The following is a 23,321-nucleotide window of genomic DNA, read 5'->3' as shown; positions in this document are numbered from 1 at the left end:
ATGATTGGTGGCTCCTCGGGTATAAACATGAGCAAAAGCAAAAGATACATAATTTCTTAAAAGTAATAGTGGACAAGATGTCACTGAAATGGCTCTCACTTCTGCTGCTGCTACAGCTGACTTGCTACTTTAGCTCTGGCAGGTGTGGAAAGGTGCTGGTGTGGCCAATGGAATATAGTCACTGGATTAATATGAAGATAATTCTGGAGGAACTTGTCACCAGGGGTCATGAGGTGACTGTTCTAAAATCATCAGCTGCCATTCTTGTTGATCCCAACAAATCACCTACTATCAAATTTGAGAGTTTCCCTGCATCTGTAAGTCAAGAGGATTATGAGAATTTCTTCCAGCAGCTTCTCACTGAATGGATACAGGGGGCAAAACATTCATTTTGGATACATATTGCAACAGTGCAAAATATATTTTCAGGACTTTCTGATGTTTCACTGAAGATCTGTAAAGATGCTGTCTTGAACAAGAAACTTATGACAAAACTACAAGAATCAAGGTTTGATGTCATCCTTGCAGATCCCATCTTACCCTGTGCTGAGCTGGTGGCTGAGATACTCAACATACCGCTGGTGTACAGCCTCCGCTTCTCTCCTGGTTATTCAATTGAAAAATTCGGTGGAAAGCTTCCATTCCCACCGTCCTATGTACCTGTTGTTATGTCAGAACTTAGTGATCACATGACATTCACGGAGAGGGTTAAAAATATGTTATATGTAGTTTTTTTGGACTTCTGGTTCCAGATATTTAATGAGAAGAAGTGGAATCAATTTTACAGTGAAGCACTAGGTAGGTCATGATTTTAGTTGGTTTAACATGAAGACCTAAGTTTCCTAATGCCTTGGTGGCTGCGTTTATGTAAATATTAAACCCCAGGAATTTGTCTCTTATAAGTGAAGCGATGAAAAATGAAAATATAAAATGATCCATCAATCTTGTAAACACTTTGGAAACATTAAATCATTGGGTAAGATAAACCCTGTGAAGTATTACTAGTTCAGAACATTCCCCAAACTCGTAAGCCACATATTAAAACACTTAGGACTTCTCCAAGCAATTATAAACACATTACTAAAGTTCTACGTTCACTAAAAAGGTCACTCTAAGCCTCATAGAATGTCATAATAAATGATGACAGGTAGACTGAGGACTCACACAGGTGTGTGTAACACAAAAATCTGGGGAGTATTTAGAGATTGTTTCTACTGATGTAGCTCCATTTCTGCATTATATGAGATGAGCTGATATACATTACACAAAGATACATAACTGCTTTATCAAGAACAGACATTTGCAAACATCTCTGGCTACATCATTCCAAGCTCCTTTCCAAAACTTACCTAATGTATGCACCTGAATATATTCTCATTTCATCTAACTTTTGTCGTTGTTGTTTTTCTTTTCTTTCAGGAAGGCCCACTACATTATTTGAGACAATGGGGAAAGCTGACATGTGGCTCATTCGAAACTATTGGGATTTTGAATTTCCTCGCCCACTGCTACCAAATTTTGAATTTATTGGAGGCTTCCATTGCAAACCTGCCAAACCCCTACCTAAGGTAACCTAATTTGGTTTGTTGTGCTTTTTCTACTTTACATTTTCAGTAGGAATAATCCTCCACTCTTTAGTTCGAATGTTTGATTACAGTGAGAGATGTGGCAAGCCGGATAGAATGACCTGCTAATTAGTACCTCACATATTCCTTTCTATACCACCTCAACTCGCTGAATTTCAGTACCTTTACGAAATAAAGGGATCTCTGGGAGACTTTGAGAATATATCAGTTATTACCATCCTCGTTTTTTAACATATAATAAGGCATCAGACATTCATTATAAGAATAAACATAAAATGACTAGCATATACCAGGAGTAGGTGCTGAAAGGCAGAGAAAGAGTGTAGATACATTTTCTACCACCTGGCACTCTACCTGGAAAGACAGAATGCAAGCAAGTCATAAACATCAAGTGAAATGTGTCACGGTAAGAAACACCACACCGCCAAGGAAGCATCCCGCAGGAATTAGAGCAAGTACCTCTGAGGCACTGATAATTATGGGGAGATCGGAGGGATGTGCAGGAATAAGAAGTGATAGGGCAGGGGTGGGGAAGCCACAGACTAAAAGCAAGCAGAATGTTAATGACAATTCCCAAGAGGTCTAAGGTTAATCTAAACAGGAAGAGGCTGAGCAAGGAGGCAGATGATGCTGGATAGGTAAGTTGAAAACATAATTATAAGAAGTTTGAGGCATCTAGTAAAGGAGTTAGGCAGAAATTTAAAAAGGTAAAGAAAGGGAGAGAAATGATCAGATGTTTTTAAAAATGTAGGATGTAGGCCCTGAATTGGAATGTAAAGGGGCCAGAAGGAAAGGCGTACCTTTTAACAGGCTGTTGGGAGATAGAGGCAATAATGACTGACTACTAGACTGCAATGTTTACAGAGATATAACCACACTCAATTTTATCATAATAGGAGTTACTTCATATTGTTGTTCCTGGGGGGAAATTGGTTAGTACGCATGAAACAGCCAAAATGTCTCCGACATATGCTCAGTGATCCAGAGGAAATAACAACTACTGCCTTTACTGTTATTTTTTTTGTATTGCAAACTTTCCATAACCCAATCTATGCCAGCCACCTGGACCTAATTCTTAATTTAATCAGAACGGGTTTTCTGGAACCTCAAAAGTATATTCTCCAGCAACGTTCTGGTGATTAGAGCCCATGGGGAGCAAATTTTTCAAGTTTTTTTAATTAAAAAAGGAACTTTATAGAAACAATTCAACAAAACTAATAAATGTTAATTTGGAATAAAAATTATAGTTAATAAAATATAATCTAATACATTTAATTTTTAAAAGTTTTAGTGCTAAGAAGCTTTTAAGGTTAGTAATTAGTTGAGAAGATTCTAATACTCCTAATTTTAAATTCTAAATTCTAAAATTCTAAAAGATTCTAAAAGTTTCTTAATTATTTTGGAGGATGAGGCCCTTCACCAGTGCCCTAGCTAAAAAAATACCATTCTTCAACGATAGAAATGTAAGTCTTAACAACTTCTGAGGCCAAATCCAACCTTTCCCCACTTGCACATCAGCATTTAAACCGTGCCTCATTTGAAATTCCAGGGTTCACATCATACAGCATAAAAGACATAGCTTAGTCTATTAGGCCAGGTGTTTTCTGCCTACACCAATCCTATAGCAAACCTCTAAAGCACCCTAAGGAACGTAGGCCCCAAGTTCATAGCGGCCTGACGGTGTGAACACAGAGAAAACATACACTGCACATATTGAAACCATAAATTCTGAACATATATTAAAGAGAAAATAATTTATACCTCTTGAATCTGGAAACTGCCCATAGGTTAAAAAATCCCAAAATTTCTCAAAAATCACCCAAGTTTCTAGGGTGCTAGTCCTCATGAAGGTAAGCAAGAATCTAGTCTGTTCTAAGTTGACACGATCGGTTTTCTGTGTAGTTTAGACATAAATAGGAAGCAAATACTCTTTAGCCAACTCTTGGGAGTGACCCCTTAGGAGAGCCTTTTGTCCACTCCTTATTGATGGAAAAATGAAACTGATGTTTCTTTCAAGGAGAAAACTCAGTATCTCTTTTGACTGCAAATTGTTTGGATTCTCTATGGTAGCTCTTACAATATCCAGAGGCTGAGAGAACATTAGTGAAATTTCTGTGCTATCTAGCCCTATTTTTGGAAAGAGCTCACCATTCTCATTTCAGGAAAGTGATACTGTGGGTAGGAGGGGAAGTTAGGAGGAGAGGAAGAAGGACAGAGTGAAAGATGACTAACAGTATAATTGTAACAATTAGTAATAGTAGCTGCTATTACTAAGATGCAACACAAGATTTGAATCTGAGTCAATGACTGGAAAGACTTCATTACGTAAAGAAGCAATTCCTTCGAACTACTAACCTTTCCATTAGTTATTATGTTCTCTCAGAAAATTTCTATACTTCTTAAAGTATTAAGATGTTTGGCAGAATTCATCAAGAATCATAAAAATGCTTACAGCCTTTGACTTCACAGTGTACGCCTATGAAACTATACAGGAAAATAATCGAGATGTGCAAACACGCTATTTTGGACAGTAATTCATAAAAGTCACCCCGGAAGTAATCTACATATCCAAAATTAAGCAATGTTTAAGTAAATTATAGTGTGTACATCACATCATTATAATCATTTTATCAAATACCTATTTATGCTAAATCAGGTATGCGGTTTAGCTGGAAAATAACAGATATAACGAGATCACAGTTGTCTTGCAGGTAACAAAAGAATATCAGTTAGAATTACAATTTTAAAACTATATGTCACGATGTATATTTAGGTGTGGGAGTAGAAGAACGATTCAAATGGAAGCACAATTTCCAGAAGAATGTCCTCAAGGTCCATCCATGTGGTTGAACATGACAGGATTTCTTTCTTTCTCATGGAGGAGTAACATCCAGTGTGTTTTTTTGAGTGTGGGTGTGGGTGTGTGGGGGTGGGGGTGGGTGGGTGGGTGGGTGTGGGTGTGTGTGTTTAAATCTTCTTATGCATTCATCAGTTGATGGGCCTTTAGGTTATTTCCCTTGGCTATTAGGAATCATGCTGTAATAAACATGGGAGCACAAACAGCTTTTCACTATCCTGTTTTTATTTTCTTTAGGTTCATACCCAGAAGTGGAATAGATGGTCACATAGCAGATCTATTTTTTATTTTTTGTAGAAATGTTCATTTTGTTTTCCATGGAGGCAGAGTCCATTTACCTTCTAAGTGATGATGTACAAGCATTCACTTTTCTCCACATTCTACCAACGGTTTTCTCTTCTTAGTGGTAGACTTCCAACAGGTGCGAGGTGATATTGCAGTTTTGATTTGCCTCTCCCTGATGCTTAGTAATGTCAAGCATCTTTTCACAAACTTGTTAGCCATTTGGATGTTTTCTCTGGACAAATGTCAGTTTTGTTCATTTACTCTTTTCTATGGAATGAATTTTGTTGATGGGTTGAATGAGCTCTCTATATATTTTGGGGTTTAATCCCTCATTCCATATGCAATTTGAAAATGTTTCTCCCATTCTGTACTTTGTTTTCAACTTGTTGACTCCTTTTTTTTTTTTTTTTTTTTTTTTGCCATGCAGGAGATTTTAAGTTTGATACAGTTCCACTTGTTGACTTTTTTCTTTTGTCATAGTTTTGGTGTCATATCCAAAATAATCATTTTCAAGACCAATGTCAAAGAGATTTCTCCCTATGTTTTCTTTTAGGAGAGTTACAGTATCTGGTCTAATCTGTATATGTCTTTGGTCCATTTTAAGCTAATTTTTAAGAGACATGTAAGATAGAGGCGGCATTACACTTTTTTTGCATGTGTTTATTCAGTTTTCTCAGAGAAGAAGAGACAGACTAACCTCTCCCCATTGGGTGTTCTTGCCTCCCTTGTTGAATAGTGGTTGACTATAAACTCACAATTTTAATCCCGTGACCCTGTGTTCTGTTGCACTGGTCTGTTTGTCTATTTTTAGGCCAGTTCTGTATTGTTTTAAACACTGTATCCTTGCAGTACAATTTGAAACTGGAAGGTGTGAGGCCAGTTCAGCAGCATTTACTCTCTGATCCATGAACACACGATGCCTCTCCATTTATGTCTTTTATTTCTTTCGACAAAGTCTCGGAGTTATCAAGGTTCAGACCTTTCGCTTCATTGGTTAAATACGTCTCTACTTACATTTTTGTTTTTGATGCTGTTATCAATGGGCTATTTCTTCAGATGTTTCATTTCTAGTGTAGGAAAATGCAACTGATTTCTGTGTGTTGATATTATAGCTGGCAGCTCTACTGGATTTGTTGGTTAGCTTAGGATTTGGGTTGAGTCTCTGGAATTTCCAATACAAAAATTCATGCCATCTGTAAAAAAAACTGAGAATTTTACTCTTTCCTTTCTGATTTGGATACTTTTTACCACGTTGCCTTGCCACGTTGTGCTGTTAGGACTTGGAATACTATGTCAAATTAGTGTGCGAGCGAGCGCCCTTGCCATTTTCCTAATCGCAGAAGAAAAAAAAACCTTTCGATTGGTCACTGTTGAGCATCATGTTAGCTTTGGGTTTGTCATGTATGGGTTTTATTATGTTGAGGTATGTTCCTTCTCTACCCTATAAGTTGAGAGTTTTTATCAGGAAAGGATACTGTCTCTTGTCAAATGTTATTTTGCATCTATCGAGATGATCAAGTTATTTTCGGTTTCTTCCTATTAATGCAAGGTCCTATCTGCAATGATTTGGGCATGTTGAACCATCCTTGAATCCTAGGGATAAATCCCACTTGGTCATGGTATACAATCCTTTTCCTATGGTCAGGAATTTTGGCTGGCTAATATTTGGATGAGAGTTTTTGCCTCTGTATTCATCCTGGATAGTGGCTTGTAGGCCTCTTTATTTGTAATGTCTTTATCTATAGCTTATCGAGGTACTATTGGCCTTGTGAAATAAGTTCAGAAATATTTCCTCTCTCCTTGCTAATTTTCTGAAGGACGGACATCAGTTGTTCTTTAAATGTTTCGTCAATGAAGCCATCTGGTTCTGGGGTTTTCTGTATTTGGAGATCTTTAATTACTGGTTTAATATCTTTACAAATTATGACTGCTAGGATTTTCTAGTTCTTCATGATTCAGCCTTGATAGAGTGTGTGTTTCTAGAAACATATCCATTCTTCTTGATTACGTAATTTGTTGGCACATACTCCTACACGACAGTGTCTTGTGGCCCTGAATAGTTCTGTAGTATAAGTTATGCCTCCTCTTTCATTTCTAATTTAACCCATTTGATTCTTTATTTTTTCATGGTTAGTCTAGCTAATGCTTGTAAATTTTATGTTTTTGCACAAAGACTAACAGTGTATGGTATCCGTTTTTGTTTTTGTTTTTGTCTTTTTGCCATTTCTAGGGCTGCTCCCATGGCATATGGAGGTTCCCAGGCTAGGGGTCAAATCGGAGCTGTAGCCACTGGCCTATGCTAGACCCACAGCAACACAGATCTGAGCCGTGTCTGTGACCTACACCACAGCTCACGGCAATACCGGGTCCTTAACCCACTGAGCAAGGCCAGGGATCGAACACGCAACCTCATGGTTTCGAGTCAGATTTGTTACCCACTGCGCCACGATGGGAACTCCTGTATGGCATCCCTTATGTGTGGAATCTAAAAGAAGTCACACCTGTAAAAACAGAGAGGGATATGGTGGCTACTAGAAGCTCAGGCATGGGAGAATAGGAAAGAATTTTTTAAGGGCGCAAACTTGCATCCTACAGTAAATAATTCCTAGAGAGCTAAGTTATCATACAGTGAATATGGACAACAATATTATGTTATAATCATCAATCCTCCTCTGACTAGACTTTAATCATTCCAGCCACAAAAAAAGAAATGATAATTATGTGACATGAATGAGGTACGAACAGTCATGAACATGACAATCCTATTACAATGTATACATGAACAAATCAATACGTTATAAACCTTAAACTGCATGATGTTTGATGCCACATATATTTCATCTCCTTAGAAAAGCATATGAATTTTAAACTAAGGATATCCTTGCACAGAGAGTATGAGTAAATCTTAGTTCATTTTTACAATTGTTCATATTTTGCCTTCTTTTTGGCCATTAGCTCACCATATTTTCATAAAGGTGTCAGAGAATGAGAATAACCAGTTCACATCAGTGACCGATTTTTGAAGAAATGATGTATTACAATAATACGATAGGGATGCATCTTCCATGGCAGAGATGAAGCAGCCTTGGGTAGCAAGCCAATGAGACAAAATACTGAAGGCAGGTAACTTTAACGACCGCTGGAGGTAAACGGGTATGTGTATATTACCTGGAAGTGGTAAGAGGAGTCATGAGAAAACTTCAGTGAACTTAATAATGAACCTGATATCATCAGGGTGAAATTATATTTTTAATAAAACTCTACACATTATAATTTGCAAGACTGAGGTTTCTTTTTTAAATCCTCTTTTACTTTTCTGCGAAAAATCATTTTGAAGGAGTTGCCTCTGTGGTGCAGTGGGCAGGGGTTAAAGGATCCAGCACTGGCACAGCTTTGGCGCAGATCACAGCTATGGCTTGGATTTTATCCCCAGCCCAGACACTTCTATATGCTGCAGATGCGGCCAAAATAATAATAGTAACAATAATAATAATCATCATTTTGAAAAGAACTTTTGTGACAACAATTAGGATGAGAAGCCATACATTTTATGGTGGAAGGGTTGGGTAGTTATTTTCAGAATGATGAATTTAAAGGAGAAAAAAAGAAGAAAGATGGGTGTGTGGTTTTGGAACACATATCCAGGAAAATTCTGCCTGTCCACATTTTTTGTACATAGAGTACATTCACTCCGCAATTGGATATTGTTCTAGCGGATAAAATATAACATTTATATTGGGAAATGCAAAGAAATCACAGGACAAACTAATTCTGAAACAACTCCAGGCAAATAGGGCTTCACCTGGAGCTTCACTTACTCTGAAGTGACCACACAACAGGTGACCAAAACTATGCTATGGAAACCCTGGTATACCTCTCCTGTGGGGTGGTATTCCCTGGGGGGCTCTGTGAGATGGTGATGAAGGGTCCCTTACAACCCGTTACACATCTACGTTCTACTGTGACATCAGTTATGCGATGTATCTCAGGGCAAAAGCTGTCATATGTAAACAAACCCAGCAATATGGTCATTCAAATATTTAACCACACAGTGTATCTCTGGATGATAAAAAGGACCCAGGAACGTTTCCAAAGTCAAACACCAGACTCCTCAATCCAGTGATTAGTAAGAGAGAGAGAATTTGGGAAATCGTGACAAAGTTTAAAGTAAGGTATAAGGACTATAGAGCTGAGAGAAGGATAGATATCAAGTCGTTCAAATCACAAATATTTCTTCGTTCTTAGGGTCAGGGAAATGGAATACTGATGACTAGTCTAAAATAATTCTCCAGAAAGTCTGTCTAGAATAAACAAATGATTCAGTAGAATTATAGTAATAATTAAGGGTAACTTAAATCCTGCTATGTGCCTGCCTTCCAAGAATCTGTGTTAACTATTAACATTATTGATGAAGAGTCTGAGGACAATATTGTTGAATAGCATCTCTTCCTCACTACTGTGTACTGGCTTGATTTCATTTCTTGCTTACACACACAACCCACACACACATTTGCACAAATACCCGTAATGCAACAAACTGACTTCATATCCCACATCTCCTTCCCAGGAACCTCAGGAGAGAGGCCTTGGAGGAAAAAAAAAAAAGTAAGAAAGAAAGAAAATATGGAGCTTCCTCGAAAAATTGAAAATAGAATTAATAGATAGTTCACCAATTCCTCTTTGGGGTACATACTCACAAAAGTTGAAGGTAGGATCCCAAAGAGATTTGGCAAACCATGGTCATGAAAGCACTAGTCATTAAATCCAAGAGGTTGAGGCAACCCAACTGTCAATCAACAGGTAAAGCACAAACCACAATGTATTATCTACAATCAATGAAATATTACTCAGCCTAGGAGTTCCCATGGTGGCTCAGCGGTAATAAACCCAACTAGTATCCATGAGGATGTGGGTTCAACCCCTGGTCTCGCTCAGTGGGTGAAAGATCTGGCATTGCGGTGAGCTATGGTGTAAGTGGCAGACACGGCTTGGAGCCTGGGTTGCTGTGGCTATGCTGTAGGCTGGCAGCCATAGCTCCAATACCACCCCTATCCTGGGAACTTCCATATGCCACCGATGAGGCCCTAAAAATAAGACAAAAAAAAAGGAAAAGAAATATTACTCAGCCTTTAAAAGTCAATTTTGACACAACACAACATTCACAATTTTTTTGACAGTTGGCAAAGTTCTTTCTTTCTTTTGGAATTCACATTTGATTTTATTGGAGTCGAATTGACTTACAAAGTTGTGTTAGGTTCAGGTATACAGCACAGTAAATCAGTTACACATCCTGTTACATGTACACATACTCAATTCTTTTCAGATTATTTTCTCATATTGGTTATTACACAGTATCCAGTAGATTTCCGTGCGCTATACGGTAGAGCCGAGTTAGCTCTTTTACATCTGATTGTGTGTATATGTCAATCCCCATCCCCTAATTTAATCTGCCTATGTTTCACCTCTGGTAACCTTAAGTTTGGTTTTCAAATCTTTGATTCTGTTTCTGATTTGTACGTGCTTTTGTATCACTTGCATTAGAGTTCACTTATCAGTGATCACATATGACGTATTTTCTCCTCCTTACTTCACTTAGTATGATAATTTCCGGGTCCATCCATGTTGCCGGAAATGGCATTATTTCACTCCTTTTTATGGCTGAGTCAGAGTCCACTGCATACATGTACCACATCTGTTTCATCCAGTCCTCTGCTGACGGACATTTAAGTTACTTCCATGTTTTGTCTACTGTAAATATTGCTGCAGTGACCGTTGGGATACATTTATCTTTTCAAATTATGATTTTCTCTGGATATATGCCCAGGAGTCAGATCACAAGATAATATGGTAGTCCTATATTATTTTTGTAGGGAACCTCCATACTGTTCTCCATAGAGGCTGCACCCACTTACATTCCCACCAACAGTGTAAGGGGGGGGTCCCTTTTCTCCACAAACTCTCCAGCCTTTGCTGTATAGAGATTTTTGATGACGGCCATTCTGACTAGGTGATTACCTGGCTGTAGTTTTGAGTGCATACCTCTAGCTATTAGCCGCACTGGACACCCTGTCACGTGTCTGAGGGCTATCTGTATGTCTTCTTTGGAGACACGTCTGTTTAGATTTTCTGCCCATTTTTTGACTATTTTTTGATATTGAACTGCATGAGTTGTTTGTATATTTTAGAAAATAATCCCTTGTTGTTCGCTTTGCAAATACTTCCTCCCATTCTGCAGCTTGTCTTTTAATTTTATTCATGGATTCCTTTGCTGCGAAAAAGCATTTAAGTTTATAGAGGTATGATTTGTCGATTTTCGTTTTTGTTGTCATCACTCTAAGAGGTGGATCCAAAAAATATTGCTGCAGTTTATGTCATAGTGTTTTGCCTATGTTTTCCTTGAAGGGTTTTAGAGTATCCGGTCTTACATTTAGATTTTTAATCCTTTTAGAGTTTATTTTTGTGTGTAGTGTTAGAGTGTGTTCTAATTTCATTCTTCTGCATGTAGCTGTCTAATTTCACTCTTCTGCATGTAGCTGTTCAGTAAGCACCACTTATTGAAGAGACTGTTTTTTTCTCCATTGTATATTCCTGCCTCCTTTAGATCAGTTGACCACAAGTGCATGGATTTATTTCTGGACTTTCTATGATGTTGCATTGACATATATTTCTGTTTTTGTGCCAGAACCAGACTCTTCTGATGACTGTAGCTTTGTAGTGTAGTCAGAGGCGAGGGAGACTGATGCCTCCAGCTTTGTTTTTTTCCTCAAGATTGCTTTGGCTATTTGGGGTCTTTTGTGTTTCCATACAAATTTTCAAGTTTTTTGATCCATTTCTGGGAAAATGCTAATGGTTTTTTAATAGGGATTGTCCTGAATATGTAGACGACCTTGGGTAGTATAGTAATTTTAACAATATTGATTCTTCCAATCAAAGAACATAGCATATGTTTCCATCTGTTTGTGTAATCTTCGGTTTCCTTCATCAATGCCTTACAGTTTTTGCAGTTCAGGTCTTTTGCCCCTTTATGTAGGTTAGGTACTTTCTTCTCTTTGAGGCAATGGTGAATGGGATTGTGTTTTTCAGATTTCCCTTTCTGATATTTTGTAGTTAGTGTATGAGATTTCTGCATATTAATTTTGAGTCCTGCACCTTTGCGAAATTTATTGATTATCTTTAGCAGTTTTCTGGTAGCATCTTTAGGAGGTTCTATGTATAGTATCATGTCATCTGCAAACAGTGATAGGTATATGTCTTTTCCGTTCTTCGCTACTTTTATTTCTTTTTCTTCTCCAGTTGCTGTAGCTAGGACTGCCAAAACTATGTTGAAGAAAATTGGTGAGAATGGACCTCCATGTCCTTTTCCTGACCTTAGCAGAAGCAGTTTCAGCATTTCAACATTGAGAATGATGTGGGCTGTGTGTTTGTCGTGTATGGCCTTTATTATACTGAGTTAGGATCCCTCGTTGCCCACTTTCTGGAGGGTCAACAAACGAGTGGGGTTGAATTTTGTCAAAATCTTTTTCAGCATCTTTTGGAATGACCATATGGTTTTTAGCCTTCTGTTTGTTGATGTGGTGTATAACATTGACTGACTTGTGTATATTAAAAAATCCTTGCATCCATGGTATAAAAGCCACTTGATCATGGTGCATGATCCAGTTATTGTACTGGTGGATTCCAGATAGTAACATTTTCTTGAGTATTTTTACATCTATGTCCAACAATGATATTGGCCTGTAGTCTTTTTATTTTATTGTATTTTTTTGGAGGGGTGCTTTTTTGGTGAGGTGTTTTGGTCTGATTTTGGAATCAGGATGAGGGTGGCTTCATAGAATGCACAGGCAAGTTCCTCAGCAAATCTTTGAAAGAATTTCAGAAATAGAGGTGTTAACTCTTCTCTAAATGTTTGATAGAATTTGCCTGCAAGGACATTTGATCCTGGATTTCTGTTTTTTGGATGTTTTAAATGATATAATTGATTTCAGTCCAAGTGACTGACTTATTTCTGTTTTCCGTTTCCTCCTGATGCGGTCTTAGAAGATTTTACCCTAGTAAAAATCTTAGTGTCCATTTCTTCTAGGTTACATCTGTTGTTGGAATAGAGGTGGGTGTAGGAGTCTGTTATGATCCTTGCATTTCTGTGGTGTCAGCTGTAATTTCTCCTTTTTCTTTGCTAAGTTTATTGCTTTGAGCACGCTCCCATCTTTTCTTGATGAGTCTAGTTGAAGCCTAATCAATTTTGTTTCTCTTTTCAAAAACCAGGGTTTTTTTCATGTCTTTGTCTTTTTAGGGCTGCACCCGCGGCATATGGAGGTTCCAAGAAGAGGGGTCCGGTTGGAGCTATAGCTGCCAGCCTACACCACAGCCACAGCAATGAGGGATCCGAGTTGCAGCTGCAACCTACACCACTGCTCACTGCAATGCCAGGTCCTTAACCCACTGAGCAAGGCCAATGATCAGACTTGCATCCTAATGGATACCAGTCAGATTCATTAACCCATGATGGGAAAACCGTTTTTATTTTATCTTATTGTTTTGTCTTTGGTCTCAGAAGCCAGCCTTTTGCTTCATTGATCTTTTCTCTTCTTTTCCCCATCTCTATCTCATGTATTTCTGCTCTGGTCTCTATGTTTTCTTTCCTTCTCTAACTCTGAGTTTTGTTTGTTCTTCCTTACCCAGATGCCATAGAGGTCAAGTTGGGTTGTTTATTTGAGGGTTTTCTTATTTTCTTTTTTTTTTCCCACTGTACAGCAAGGGGGTCAGGTTATGCTTACATGTATACATTCCAATTACATTTTTTCCCCACCCTTTGTTCTGTTGCAACATGAGTATCTAGACAAAGTTCTCAATGCTATTCAACAGGATCTCCTTGGAAATCTATTCTAAGTTGTGTCTGATCAGCCCAAGCTCCCGATCCCTCCCACTCCCTCCCTCACCCATCAGGCAGCCACAAGTCTTTTCTCCAAGTCCATGATTTTCTTTTCTGAGGAGATGTTCATTTGTGCTGGATATTAGATTCCAGTTATAAGTGACATCATATGGTATTTATCTTTGTCTTTCTGGCTCATTTCACTCAGGATGAGATTCTCTAGTTCCATCCATGTTGCTGCAAATGGCATTATGTCATTCTGTTTTATGGCCGAGTAGTATTCCATTGTGTATATATACCACCTCTTCCGAATCCAATCATCTGTCGATGGACATTTGGGTTGTTTCCATGTCCTGGCTATTGTGAATAGCGCTGCAATGAACATGCAGGTGCATGTGTCTCTTTTAAGGAGAGTTTTGTCCGGATAGATGCCCAAGAGTGGGATTGCAGGGTCATATGGAAGTTCTATGTATAGATTTCTAAGGTATCTCCAAACTGTTCTCCATAGTGGCTGTACCAGCTTACATTCCCACCAACAGTGCAGGAGGGTTCCCTTTTCTCCACAGCCCCTCCAGCACTTGTTATTTGTGGACTTATTAAGGATGGCCATTCTGACTGGTGTGAGGTGGTATCTCATGGTAGTTTTGATTTGCATTTCTCTTATAATCAGCGATGTTGAGCATTTTTTCACGTGTTTGCTGGCCATCTGTATATCTTCTTTGGAGAAATGTCTATTCAGGTCGTTTGCCCATTTTTCCATTGGGTGATTGGCTTTTTTGCTGTTGGGTTGTATAAGTTGCTTATATATTCTAGAGATTAAGCCCTTGTCTGTGGCATCATGTGAAAGTATTTTCTCCCATTCTGAAAGTTGTCTTTTTGTTTTCTTTTGGGTTTCCTTTGCTGTGCAAAAGCTTTTCAGTTTGATGAGGTCCCATGGGTTTATTTTTGCTCTAATTTCTATTGCTTTGGGAGACTGACCTGAGAAAATACTCATGATGTTGATGTCAGAGAGTGTTTTGCCTATGTTTTCTTCTAGGAGTTTGATGGTGTCCTGTCGTATATTTAAGTCTTTCAGCCATTTTGAGTGTATTTTTGTGCATGGTGTGAGGGTGTGTTCTAGTTTCATTGCTTTGCATGGAGCTGTCCAGGTTTGCCAGCAATGTTTGCTGAATAGACTCTCTTTTTCCCATTTTATGTTCTTGCCTCCCTTGTCAAAGATTAATTGACCATAGGTGTCAGGGTTTATTTCTGGGTTCTCTATTCTGTTCCATTGGTCTGTCTGTCTGTTTTGATACCAGTACCACACTGTTTTGATGACTGTGGCTTTGTAGTATTTCCTGAAGTCTGGGAGAGAATGCCTCCTGCTTGGTTTTTGTTTCTCAGGATTGCTTTGGCGATTCTGGGTCTTTTGTGGTTCCATAGGGTTTTCTTATTTTCTGAAATAGGACTCTATCACCAAACAATCCCTCTTGGAACTGCTTTTGCTGTGTTTTGGACTGTGCTATCTTCATTGCCATTTGCTGACACTTGACACAACATGGGTGAACCTTACACTAAATGAAATAAGCCTGTCACAGACATATCAATACTGTACCATTCAACTATAAGGAAGTATCCAGGTGAGGCAATTCTGTAGAAATACGGAGTAGAACAGAGTAGAGTAAGGAGAAGGTTGCCAGGGCCTGGGAAAAGAGAATGATGGAGTTTTCGATGGAAATAGATTTCCAGCGTTGCCAAATGAAAAACTTCTAAAGATTGGGTGCATAATATGAATGTACTTGCACCTACTGAACTATGCACTTAGGAATGATCAAGATGGTAAATTTTATGTGTATTTTACTATTTTTTTAAAGCCATCACGCTAATAATTTCGGATGCTACCAGATTTTCTCTCTTTTGTTGTTTGTAGCAATCCTTCCAATAATCTCGACCATGTTGTGACTCTTCTGTGATGCAGCAAATTCTTCTCTTACAGGAAATGGAAGAGTTTGTCCAGAGTGCTGGAGAACATGGTATTGTGCTCTTTACTCTGGGGTCAATGATCAGTAACATGACAGAAGAAAGAGCCAATACAATTGCATCAGCCTTTGCCCAGATTCCCCAAAAGGTAGATGAAGGAATACAATTGTGGACAACTATTTTATGAGACTGTTAAATTCTGTGAAAGACCTGATTAGACATTTCCTGCAAGAAAGGCAAACCATCATGATAGGTCCACCTTATCTCAGATATATTGGACAAGCAAAATATACATGGCAGCTGCTGCATTTGTAGACAGAGTATATTTGACTGACAGTAATTCTGGTTTAACATTGTAATCCCCCCCAAAAAAAGTTATTTAACAGCAACCTTGTGAAATTTGGTATTATAATGATATCATGGACAGGAAAAGAAATACCAAATTTTGCCTAGTCATTTGCTCCTTTACCCAGAAGGACTCCTGAGGACATGGTTCACATAGAGATGTTCTCAGGAGTTAAATTTTAACAGTAAGTGTAATAGCACAGTAATGTTAAGCAATATTGGCAAAAGTCTGGAATATGACATGCAGTTCATACTTGTCAGATAATCCCGGACCCTACTGAACTCCTCTAAATGTTGACACACACCCATTCTGTGTACTCTTCAAGGTGCTGTTCAGAGAAAGAGTAGCCAGGGTTCATCAGGCTGCTTCCAGCTACCCCCATAGTCACAGTGATTTAGACAAAGAGAAACATCAGCCTCCCCTACTGGACTGGGTCCTGCCAATGTCTGAAGCAGGAAGATAAAAGATGAAGATGGGGGGTTGCCCTTTAAAGTGAACCCTGTGCATTGTAAAGTCTGGCCCTTAATGAACTCTGCTTCTAACCTATTTGAAGATTACCCCTCCTCACTGAGGAAGGAGGAGGGACTATACCAAGGGGTCAAGCATGAGGAAGACGGGCATGGAAAAAGCGCAGCTGCCTCTTTCTCCATAAAATAGAGCAGAAAACTATTTTCTAACATGTAATATACACTTGGTGTCTTTGGATATTTGGATATTCCTTTTCAGTTTACTATCTGATATCCTAGTATTCTCCTAGCCAGGTACGCTAATTGTTGGCTGGGAACTTAAAGGATGTTCTATTCACAGTGCAAATAGGGGTTAAGCACTAATAAATTATAATTCAATTTATGAAAATTGCATAGGAATTTCAAGATTAGTAACTTCTTTTGGTACTGTGCATAGAAACCACATCTTGACCAACGCGGTCAATGCCTTGTGCTTCATTGTTAAACTGCTCAGAGTCCAGTGAATACATTTTTGCATCATAGTTCTGCAACTTTTTCAACAGACTTAGTTTTACTTACAAACTACCAACAAACTCCCCGTCTCTAAATTTAATGAATTTCTAAACTTTTTAATAATGGCAATACTCTGGGTTCATATCAGAAATTACCAATTGTCATTGTTCTTGGAATTAGTGCTTATCGATTTATAATCTAAAATTCCTTATGCTTCCTAAGCAGTACTAATTAACTTATTAGTAATAAATTATAAATAAGCAAAAACATTTATTTCTCCTAACAGCCTAAGGACTTCCATTTCCCTATACATGTCAATTACGAGGTGTAAAACTCTCCTAAAATAACTCAAGGTATAAGTGAACATAAGGAGCAGTCAAAAAGAAATACACAAGTGAATACCAAATTTGAAAATCAAAGCTTGTGTATGAAATAAAAAAAAAATAATGTGTAGGTGACTAGTAATTTGACACTATTTTTTTTTTCAATAGAATTAGAGCACCTAACATTTTCTTAAATATTTGAATTGTCATTGAATCTCAATTGCCTATGGCATCATGTGTGAGAGGTCACGATTACAGTCCATACCTGACTGAATATAATCATAACTGTGTAAATGTGAGCTGAGGTCAGAGCATTCGTAGTTACTGTCACTGAAGAGCGTGTGGCCTCATTTCCTTAGCTGTCATATGGAGAGCATTTAACTAGATGTCTTTGAATCTCTATAGAACTCTACTGCTATAACTCTGAAGTTGATTCATGGAATCAAGGATTTCTTTACCCTGACAGGTTCTGTGGAAATACGAAGGCAAGAAACCTGATACCTTAGGACCCAATACTCGGCTGTATAAGTGGATCCCCCAAAATGACCTTCTTGGTAAGACTTGGGAGAACAAATACTGAAAACATGAGTAACAGCTGAGCAGAATGTTAATACTTCTACAGGAATATCTATCATTCTCCTAGCATTTATTATTGAAACTAATTTTCAGAAAGAAAACTTTGGTCCTTTATTTTTATTTCCAGCCTCTGAGGACAAGAGGAGCGACTACAATAGAGATGGCATTTTGTTAAAGCAGGTCACATTTCTCATGGCCAGAATCAAAGTAGATTTATTTTGACTGTAACTACTTCTCACAGTGAAATTAGAAAGAACGTTGTGGATTGTCTTTCTCTCGCTGAATTCTTTCCTTGCAGCAGTCTTTCCCCCTCTCTAGAGGTATTTGAAATGCCACAGAAAACCAAGCCCTCCTTCATTACCAGGGACTCTCCATTTTCTACAGGAAAAAATCCAAAATTGTTTCATGAGCTGATTCCAGATTTCATGATACAGTGTAGCTTTTCTTTTCTCTGGTTCCAGTGCCACTACCTTTATGCTTTTCCTGTTACACTGATGCCCTTCCCATCAGATTCAGTGACCTCCTACTTCTTGGAGAGCGGGTATTTCCGGCATTGTCTCCCCCCTGGGTTACACACATGCTCTCTTTGACCCAGGAGGTTCTTTCAAGGAAGTCCTGCTCACAGGACAATCTTGGACTCATCTGTGAAATGCAAGTGACACAGCACTGCTTTCATGAAGTCTTCACTGACCTCTCCAGCAGACCAAGGGGTTTCTTGCTCTGAGTTCTGAAAGCACTTGAAATGCCATTTCCTGTACATAATCATCTGTTATCTAGAAGACACTGCTGCTTTCAGTGCCTTCTAATGTGCACAGGATCATTTTGTTTTAAGACGTAAAATTAATTCCTTTCCTGAAATTCACTCAATCCTAGGTCATCCCCAAACCAAAGCTTTCATAACTCATGGTGGCGCCAATGGCATTTTTGAGGCCATCTACCATGGGGTCCCTATGGTGGGCATTCCTCTGTTTGCTGATCAGCCTGATAACATCGCTCACATGACAGCCAAGGGAGCAGCTGTAAGATTGGACTTGGACACAATGTCAAGAACAGATCTGGTCAATGCCTTGAAGCAAGTCATTAACAACCCTTTGTGAGTATAGTTTGTTTTTTTTTTACTTGATGCTGTTTCTAGAGAGGTTCCCAGATGAAGGCTAGTGGGTCAGCAATGAGTCTTGACATAAACACAATGAGGAGTAAGCTTTGCTCAATGCTTTGAAACAGTCATCAGTAACCTACTGGGTCACATTAAGGTTTTTTTCCCCTGCTTTTAGGGGGAACTTTTGTCAGAGGATGTAAGGATGGTGGGAAAATTTTGAAAGCACTAATCATTCGCATGAGAACAATCACTGAGGTAGGAGCAGAAGAATTAAGAAGAAGCATTTAGAACCAGGTTCAACTGGGAAATCATGTATATTATAAAGGCAGTCATTTGCAGACTTGTGACTTTTTTTTCGGCACATGGACTCATTTAATGTTTAAACCTCTTCCAAGATGGTTTGTTGTTAGTAAACCACCATGACGTAATCAATCTCAAATTGCCATTACAATTAACACTTCCCAAAGTTTCTATGCTAACATTTTGAACCCATTACTGAGAACAGGTAACACCTAGAACTTTCTAATGTACCCCAATACAATAAGACAGATACTACCTATCAATGTAGTTATAGTCTTAGTTCTTTTGCTTGGGCTTGCATTTGTCTTATTTGGAAGAATTATAAAATAAAAAAGCATTTGATTTGGACAAGACATTGGTACATTACTACATAAAAGCCCAATTTTCAGAAACGCAAGTCATTCGGCTTCCAAATTATTTCATGACTTATATTAATTTCTCGAATACTATAAATATTGTAACAATGACATATACATGTATGTGTATATATAAATATGAATATCTCCTGTGTTTCACAATGATTTTGGAAAATACACATTTGGAGAATATATTGGTAATAATACACTGTGGACATTTGTGCTTTAAAGCAGTGTTGTTAAATTTTAATTTTAGCACAACGATTATCCGAAGAGAGCAGCGTAAGAAGTACATATTTCTTCTTCTTGTTTTTTACGTATACATCATTTTGGTGATTTTATGTAAAAATACATCTCTAGTATCATTATAGATTTTGATTTTTTTAAGAGTGTGAAGGTAGTATCCAAAATGAAGATAATTTTTACCTAGTTTATACTGACTGGTTACAATATGTTATATATCGTACTAAGTCCTGAGCTCACATTCCCTTACTACTTCCTTACAGACTTTTCCACTGTATTACAAACACTTCCTGATTACCACCCTCCACTCAGAGCCCCAGGGCTCCCTCTGTGTTTCCACAGAACAGGACAGAACTGACCTCCATCCTTATTGCTCCTTTCCCATGCCATAGCACCTTGGGATTTCCGGTTTGTGAGCCCTATCTCTCGAGGCCTCCTCCTTCCGTGCCTTTTGATCCATAATGACTTTAACAGAGTGGGAACAAATGTAACTGCAATGCCAAATAAGTCAAATGTTGAGCACACTCTATTCTAAATTAGCTACCACGAAAACCAATATCAATACTAGCAAGCATTCACTGAGAGTCTACTGTGGGCTAGGAACACTTCTACAAATCAATATATTGTTCCTCCCAATAATCAGATAGGAGGCTATTCCTAACCATTCCATCTGATACTCAAAAACTGAGGAACAGACAGAGGCAGGCAACAAAGTAAGCGTCAGAGTCAGGATTCAAACCAAGGCAATCCACTTCCACCCTTTTAACCACTACTTTCCTAATACTAGGTCAACACCAGCTCCTGAGCAACCCTGCCTAGACTGGCCTCTGAACACCATCATGGATTTATGCATATCCCTGGATTATGACAGTATTTTAAAACTTGTCCACTGGGTCTATTAACAATGCCCTACTGGGGAAATCAAAGTTTGAACTTTCAAAGCACATAGTTACTGCACTTCCTTTCTTTCTTTTCCCTTTTTTTTTTCCTTTTTTTTTCTTTTTTTTTTTTTTTTGCTGTTGCAACTTAAGTTCTTCCACTCCTTATACTACAACTACTTCTCCTCTCACATCTCCTCTCTTTTCTTCATAGGTTGAAATCCTACTCATGTAACAAACTGTAGCCCATAAACTAAGGTCTCTATAGTCATCTCTGAAAAATAATCTGTCTTTCTTCCCCACTGTGCGACACTCCTTTTTACCACTGGCACGAAAATGTCACATTTATCCTTCCTAGTTCATTCTCTACATTGATTCTGCTTCTTTGTCCTTCAGCTACAAAGAAAACGTGATGAGGTTATCAACCATTCAACATGATCAGCCTGTAAAGCCTCTGGACCGGGCAGTCTTCTGGATCGAGTTTGTCATGCGCCACAAAGGAGCCAAGCACCTGTGGCCAGCAGCCCACGACCTCACCTGGTACCAGTACCACTCTCTGGATGTCATTGGGCTCCTGCTGGCCTGTGTGGCAACGGCTGCATTTGCCCTCACAAGGGGTTGTCTGTTTTGTTGCCGGAAGTTGGCTAATGCGGGAGAGAAGGCAAAAAGGCAGTAGCTGTGTCTGAGGCCAGAAGCGGGTATGGCCCAGTAGATAGAACTCTTCCGTTTATTCCAGCAGGAAGGAGGTATGACAAGGTTCCCATCCTCCTGTGACAAAATGACTTCTCATAATTTAACATCTCAGGGCAAAACTTGTGTACCCGGGACCTTCTGCCTGTTCAAGAGTTAGACCTAGGTCATGCCAAGAGGTCACCTAGTGAAAAAATCCATCAAAATAAAATTATATGGGTATATATTGAAAGTTATTATTTTAATTCAATAGTTATATCAAAAGACATGATTGAATTTAACTGTGGTTCACATGGGGTGCATAGACATAAGAACAATAACAAGTACACCCAGAGTACCCACACGTTGTCAATATTCAGAATTTTTAACTTCATTCAGGTGCAGAATTTTACAGTTTTATCTTGCCAGAGAATGTGTGCAATAATTGGAATTATGTAAGAAGAGTTACCCTTTCATTTTTTTGTGAGACCTCTAAAACTTCTTGGTGTTTCCTCTGCATCCAGCCTCAGCATCACTTCCTATCTAAAGCCTTGGCAAACCAGTTGCCGTCATCCAGTTTAATGCATTTCCTCATGGAATGTTGGTGGAATTCGAATTCTAGCAACTGCTACCAGCTTCCTATTAAAAAATAGACCTATGTGTGAAAATCTGGGAATTTGTAACCTAATTCTCATCTTCTTCTTGTCACAATGACTTCCACTCCCATATTCAGCCTCCGGTAGTTGACTTAAGTTCTCCACTGCATATTAGCATAATACATGACCTGTACTCCAAGGGGATTTATTGAATTTTCATTTTCTACAAAGATACCTGGATCTATCAAAATTACTTGCAGGTATGTTGTGAAATTAAATGTATTTATTGAACAGAAGAGTGAATTAATGATTGTTTTTTCCTTTTAGGGCTCACCTGCAGCATATGGATGTAACCAGGCTAGTGGCCAAATCAGAGCTACAGCTGCTGGTCTTTGCCACAGTCACAGCAATGAGGGATGTGAGCAGCATCTGCGACCTACAACACAGCTCATGTCAATGCTGTTTCCCTGACCCACTGAGGCCAGGAATCAAACCCACATCATCATGGATACTAGTTGGAGTTATTTCTGCTGAGCCACAAAACAAATTCCCTTAATTAATGATTATTAATTGATACAAGCACACTTTTGATCAGCATGTCTCATTATTTTGTGCTTTCCTCAGGATCATATTGACCCAGCCATCCTATAAAATTATAAGTAAACATTCAGTCCTTTTCATGACGGTAAATAATAAAAATATCATTTTCTTTGGATTTCTATAACAATGAGAATACAAAAATTACAAACATTTTATGGAAAATTAGTAAATCACATGAAAGCATTCTGAAAGCACTCCTGAAAACTACAAGTCAGGAAAGCACTTATGATCAAAGTGGTCCAGGGGAGGAAAAGCACACTTGCAGGACTGGTCAAGAGGCCTTCCATTCAAGTCATATGATCAAAATGCTGCTGCATAAGGAATAATTTCTTTTAAAAAACTTAGAAGTTTGACTCTTGGGGAAGTATAGGCAAACTTTACCATAGAATTTTCCACACAGACTCCCTAGGTAGCAGACACATTTTTAAAGAAAAAGAGAACTAATATGATGCCACAGTAGATAAAAATGTTCAAGCACATATACAGGCTTAAATAAAATTCTCAAATCTATCCTGCCACACTTGTAACAGAAAAGGGATCGGTGGTCTCCATACTGTGAGAATTATTACAAATCACACACACAAAAAATCAAACAGTCTCGTATGAAAGTAAATGAAGCATATGAAGAGGAAATTCACGGACGTGAAATGGCCAATGGCGTGTAAAGGGTGACAAACCTCACTCGTGCTCTGGGAAATGGAAATTAAGTCAATAAATTATTTTCCTTCAGATGATTTGCCGAACAAATAATCTGGTGGGACTGCTTTCCTGGAAGTATAACATGGGAAAAAATGCTTTTCAATAAAATGTAAACATGCAA

General features: G+C 38.4%; 1 protein-coding gene across 2 annotated transcripts; it reads left to right on the top strand.

The window, feature by feature from the left end:
• The first annotated feature begins 50 nt into the window (after positions 1-50).
• LOC146400841 (UDP-glucuronosyltransferase 2B31-like) lies at positions 51-23,321 on the top strand. 2 transcript variants are annotated; one of them, XM_084972421.1, is made up of 6 exons: positions 51-798; positions 1,420-1,568; positions 15,573-15,704; positions 17,651-17,738; positions 18,634-18,853; positions 21,033-23,321. In XM_084972421.1, the coding sequence occupies exons 1-6, from the start codon at positions 78-80 to the stop codon at positions 21,310-21,312; spliced, it is 1,590 nt and encodes a 529-aa protein (XP_084828547.1). In that variant the 5' UTR covers positions 51-77; the 3' UTR covers positions 21,313-23,321. The 2 variants fall into 2 exon arrangements, with proteins under 2 accessions (XP_084828547.1, XP_084828548.1); XM_084972422.1 differs by lacking the exons at positions 15,573-15,704; positions 17,651-17,738; positions 18,634-18,853; positions 21,033-23,321 and adding an exon at positions 4,360-4,499.

This window comes from Sus scrofa, chromosome 8, assembly GCF_054392235.1.
Source record: "Sus scrofa isolate SSC_HxYL_T2T_F1_AM1 chromosome 8, Sscrofa_HxYL_maternal_Yorkshire_Landrace_v2.0, whole genome shotgun sequence".
Lineage (NCBI taxonomy): Eukaryota > Metazoa > Chordata > Mammalia > Artiodactyla > Suidae > Sus > Sus scrofa.
The sequence above is the reverse complement of the archived record's forward strand: the minus strand, read 5'-3'. Positions and strand labels throughout refer to the sequence as shown.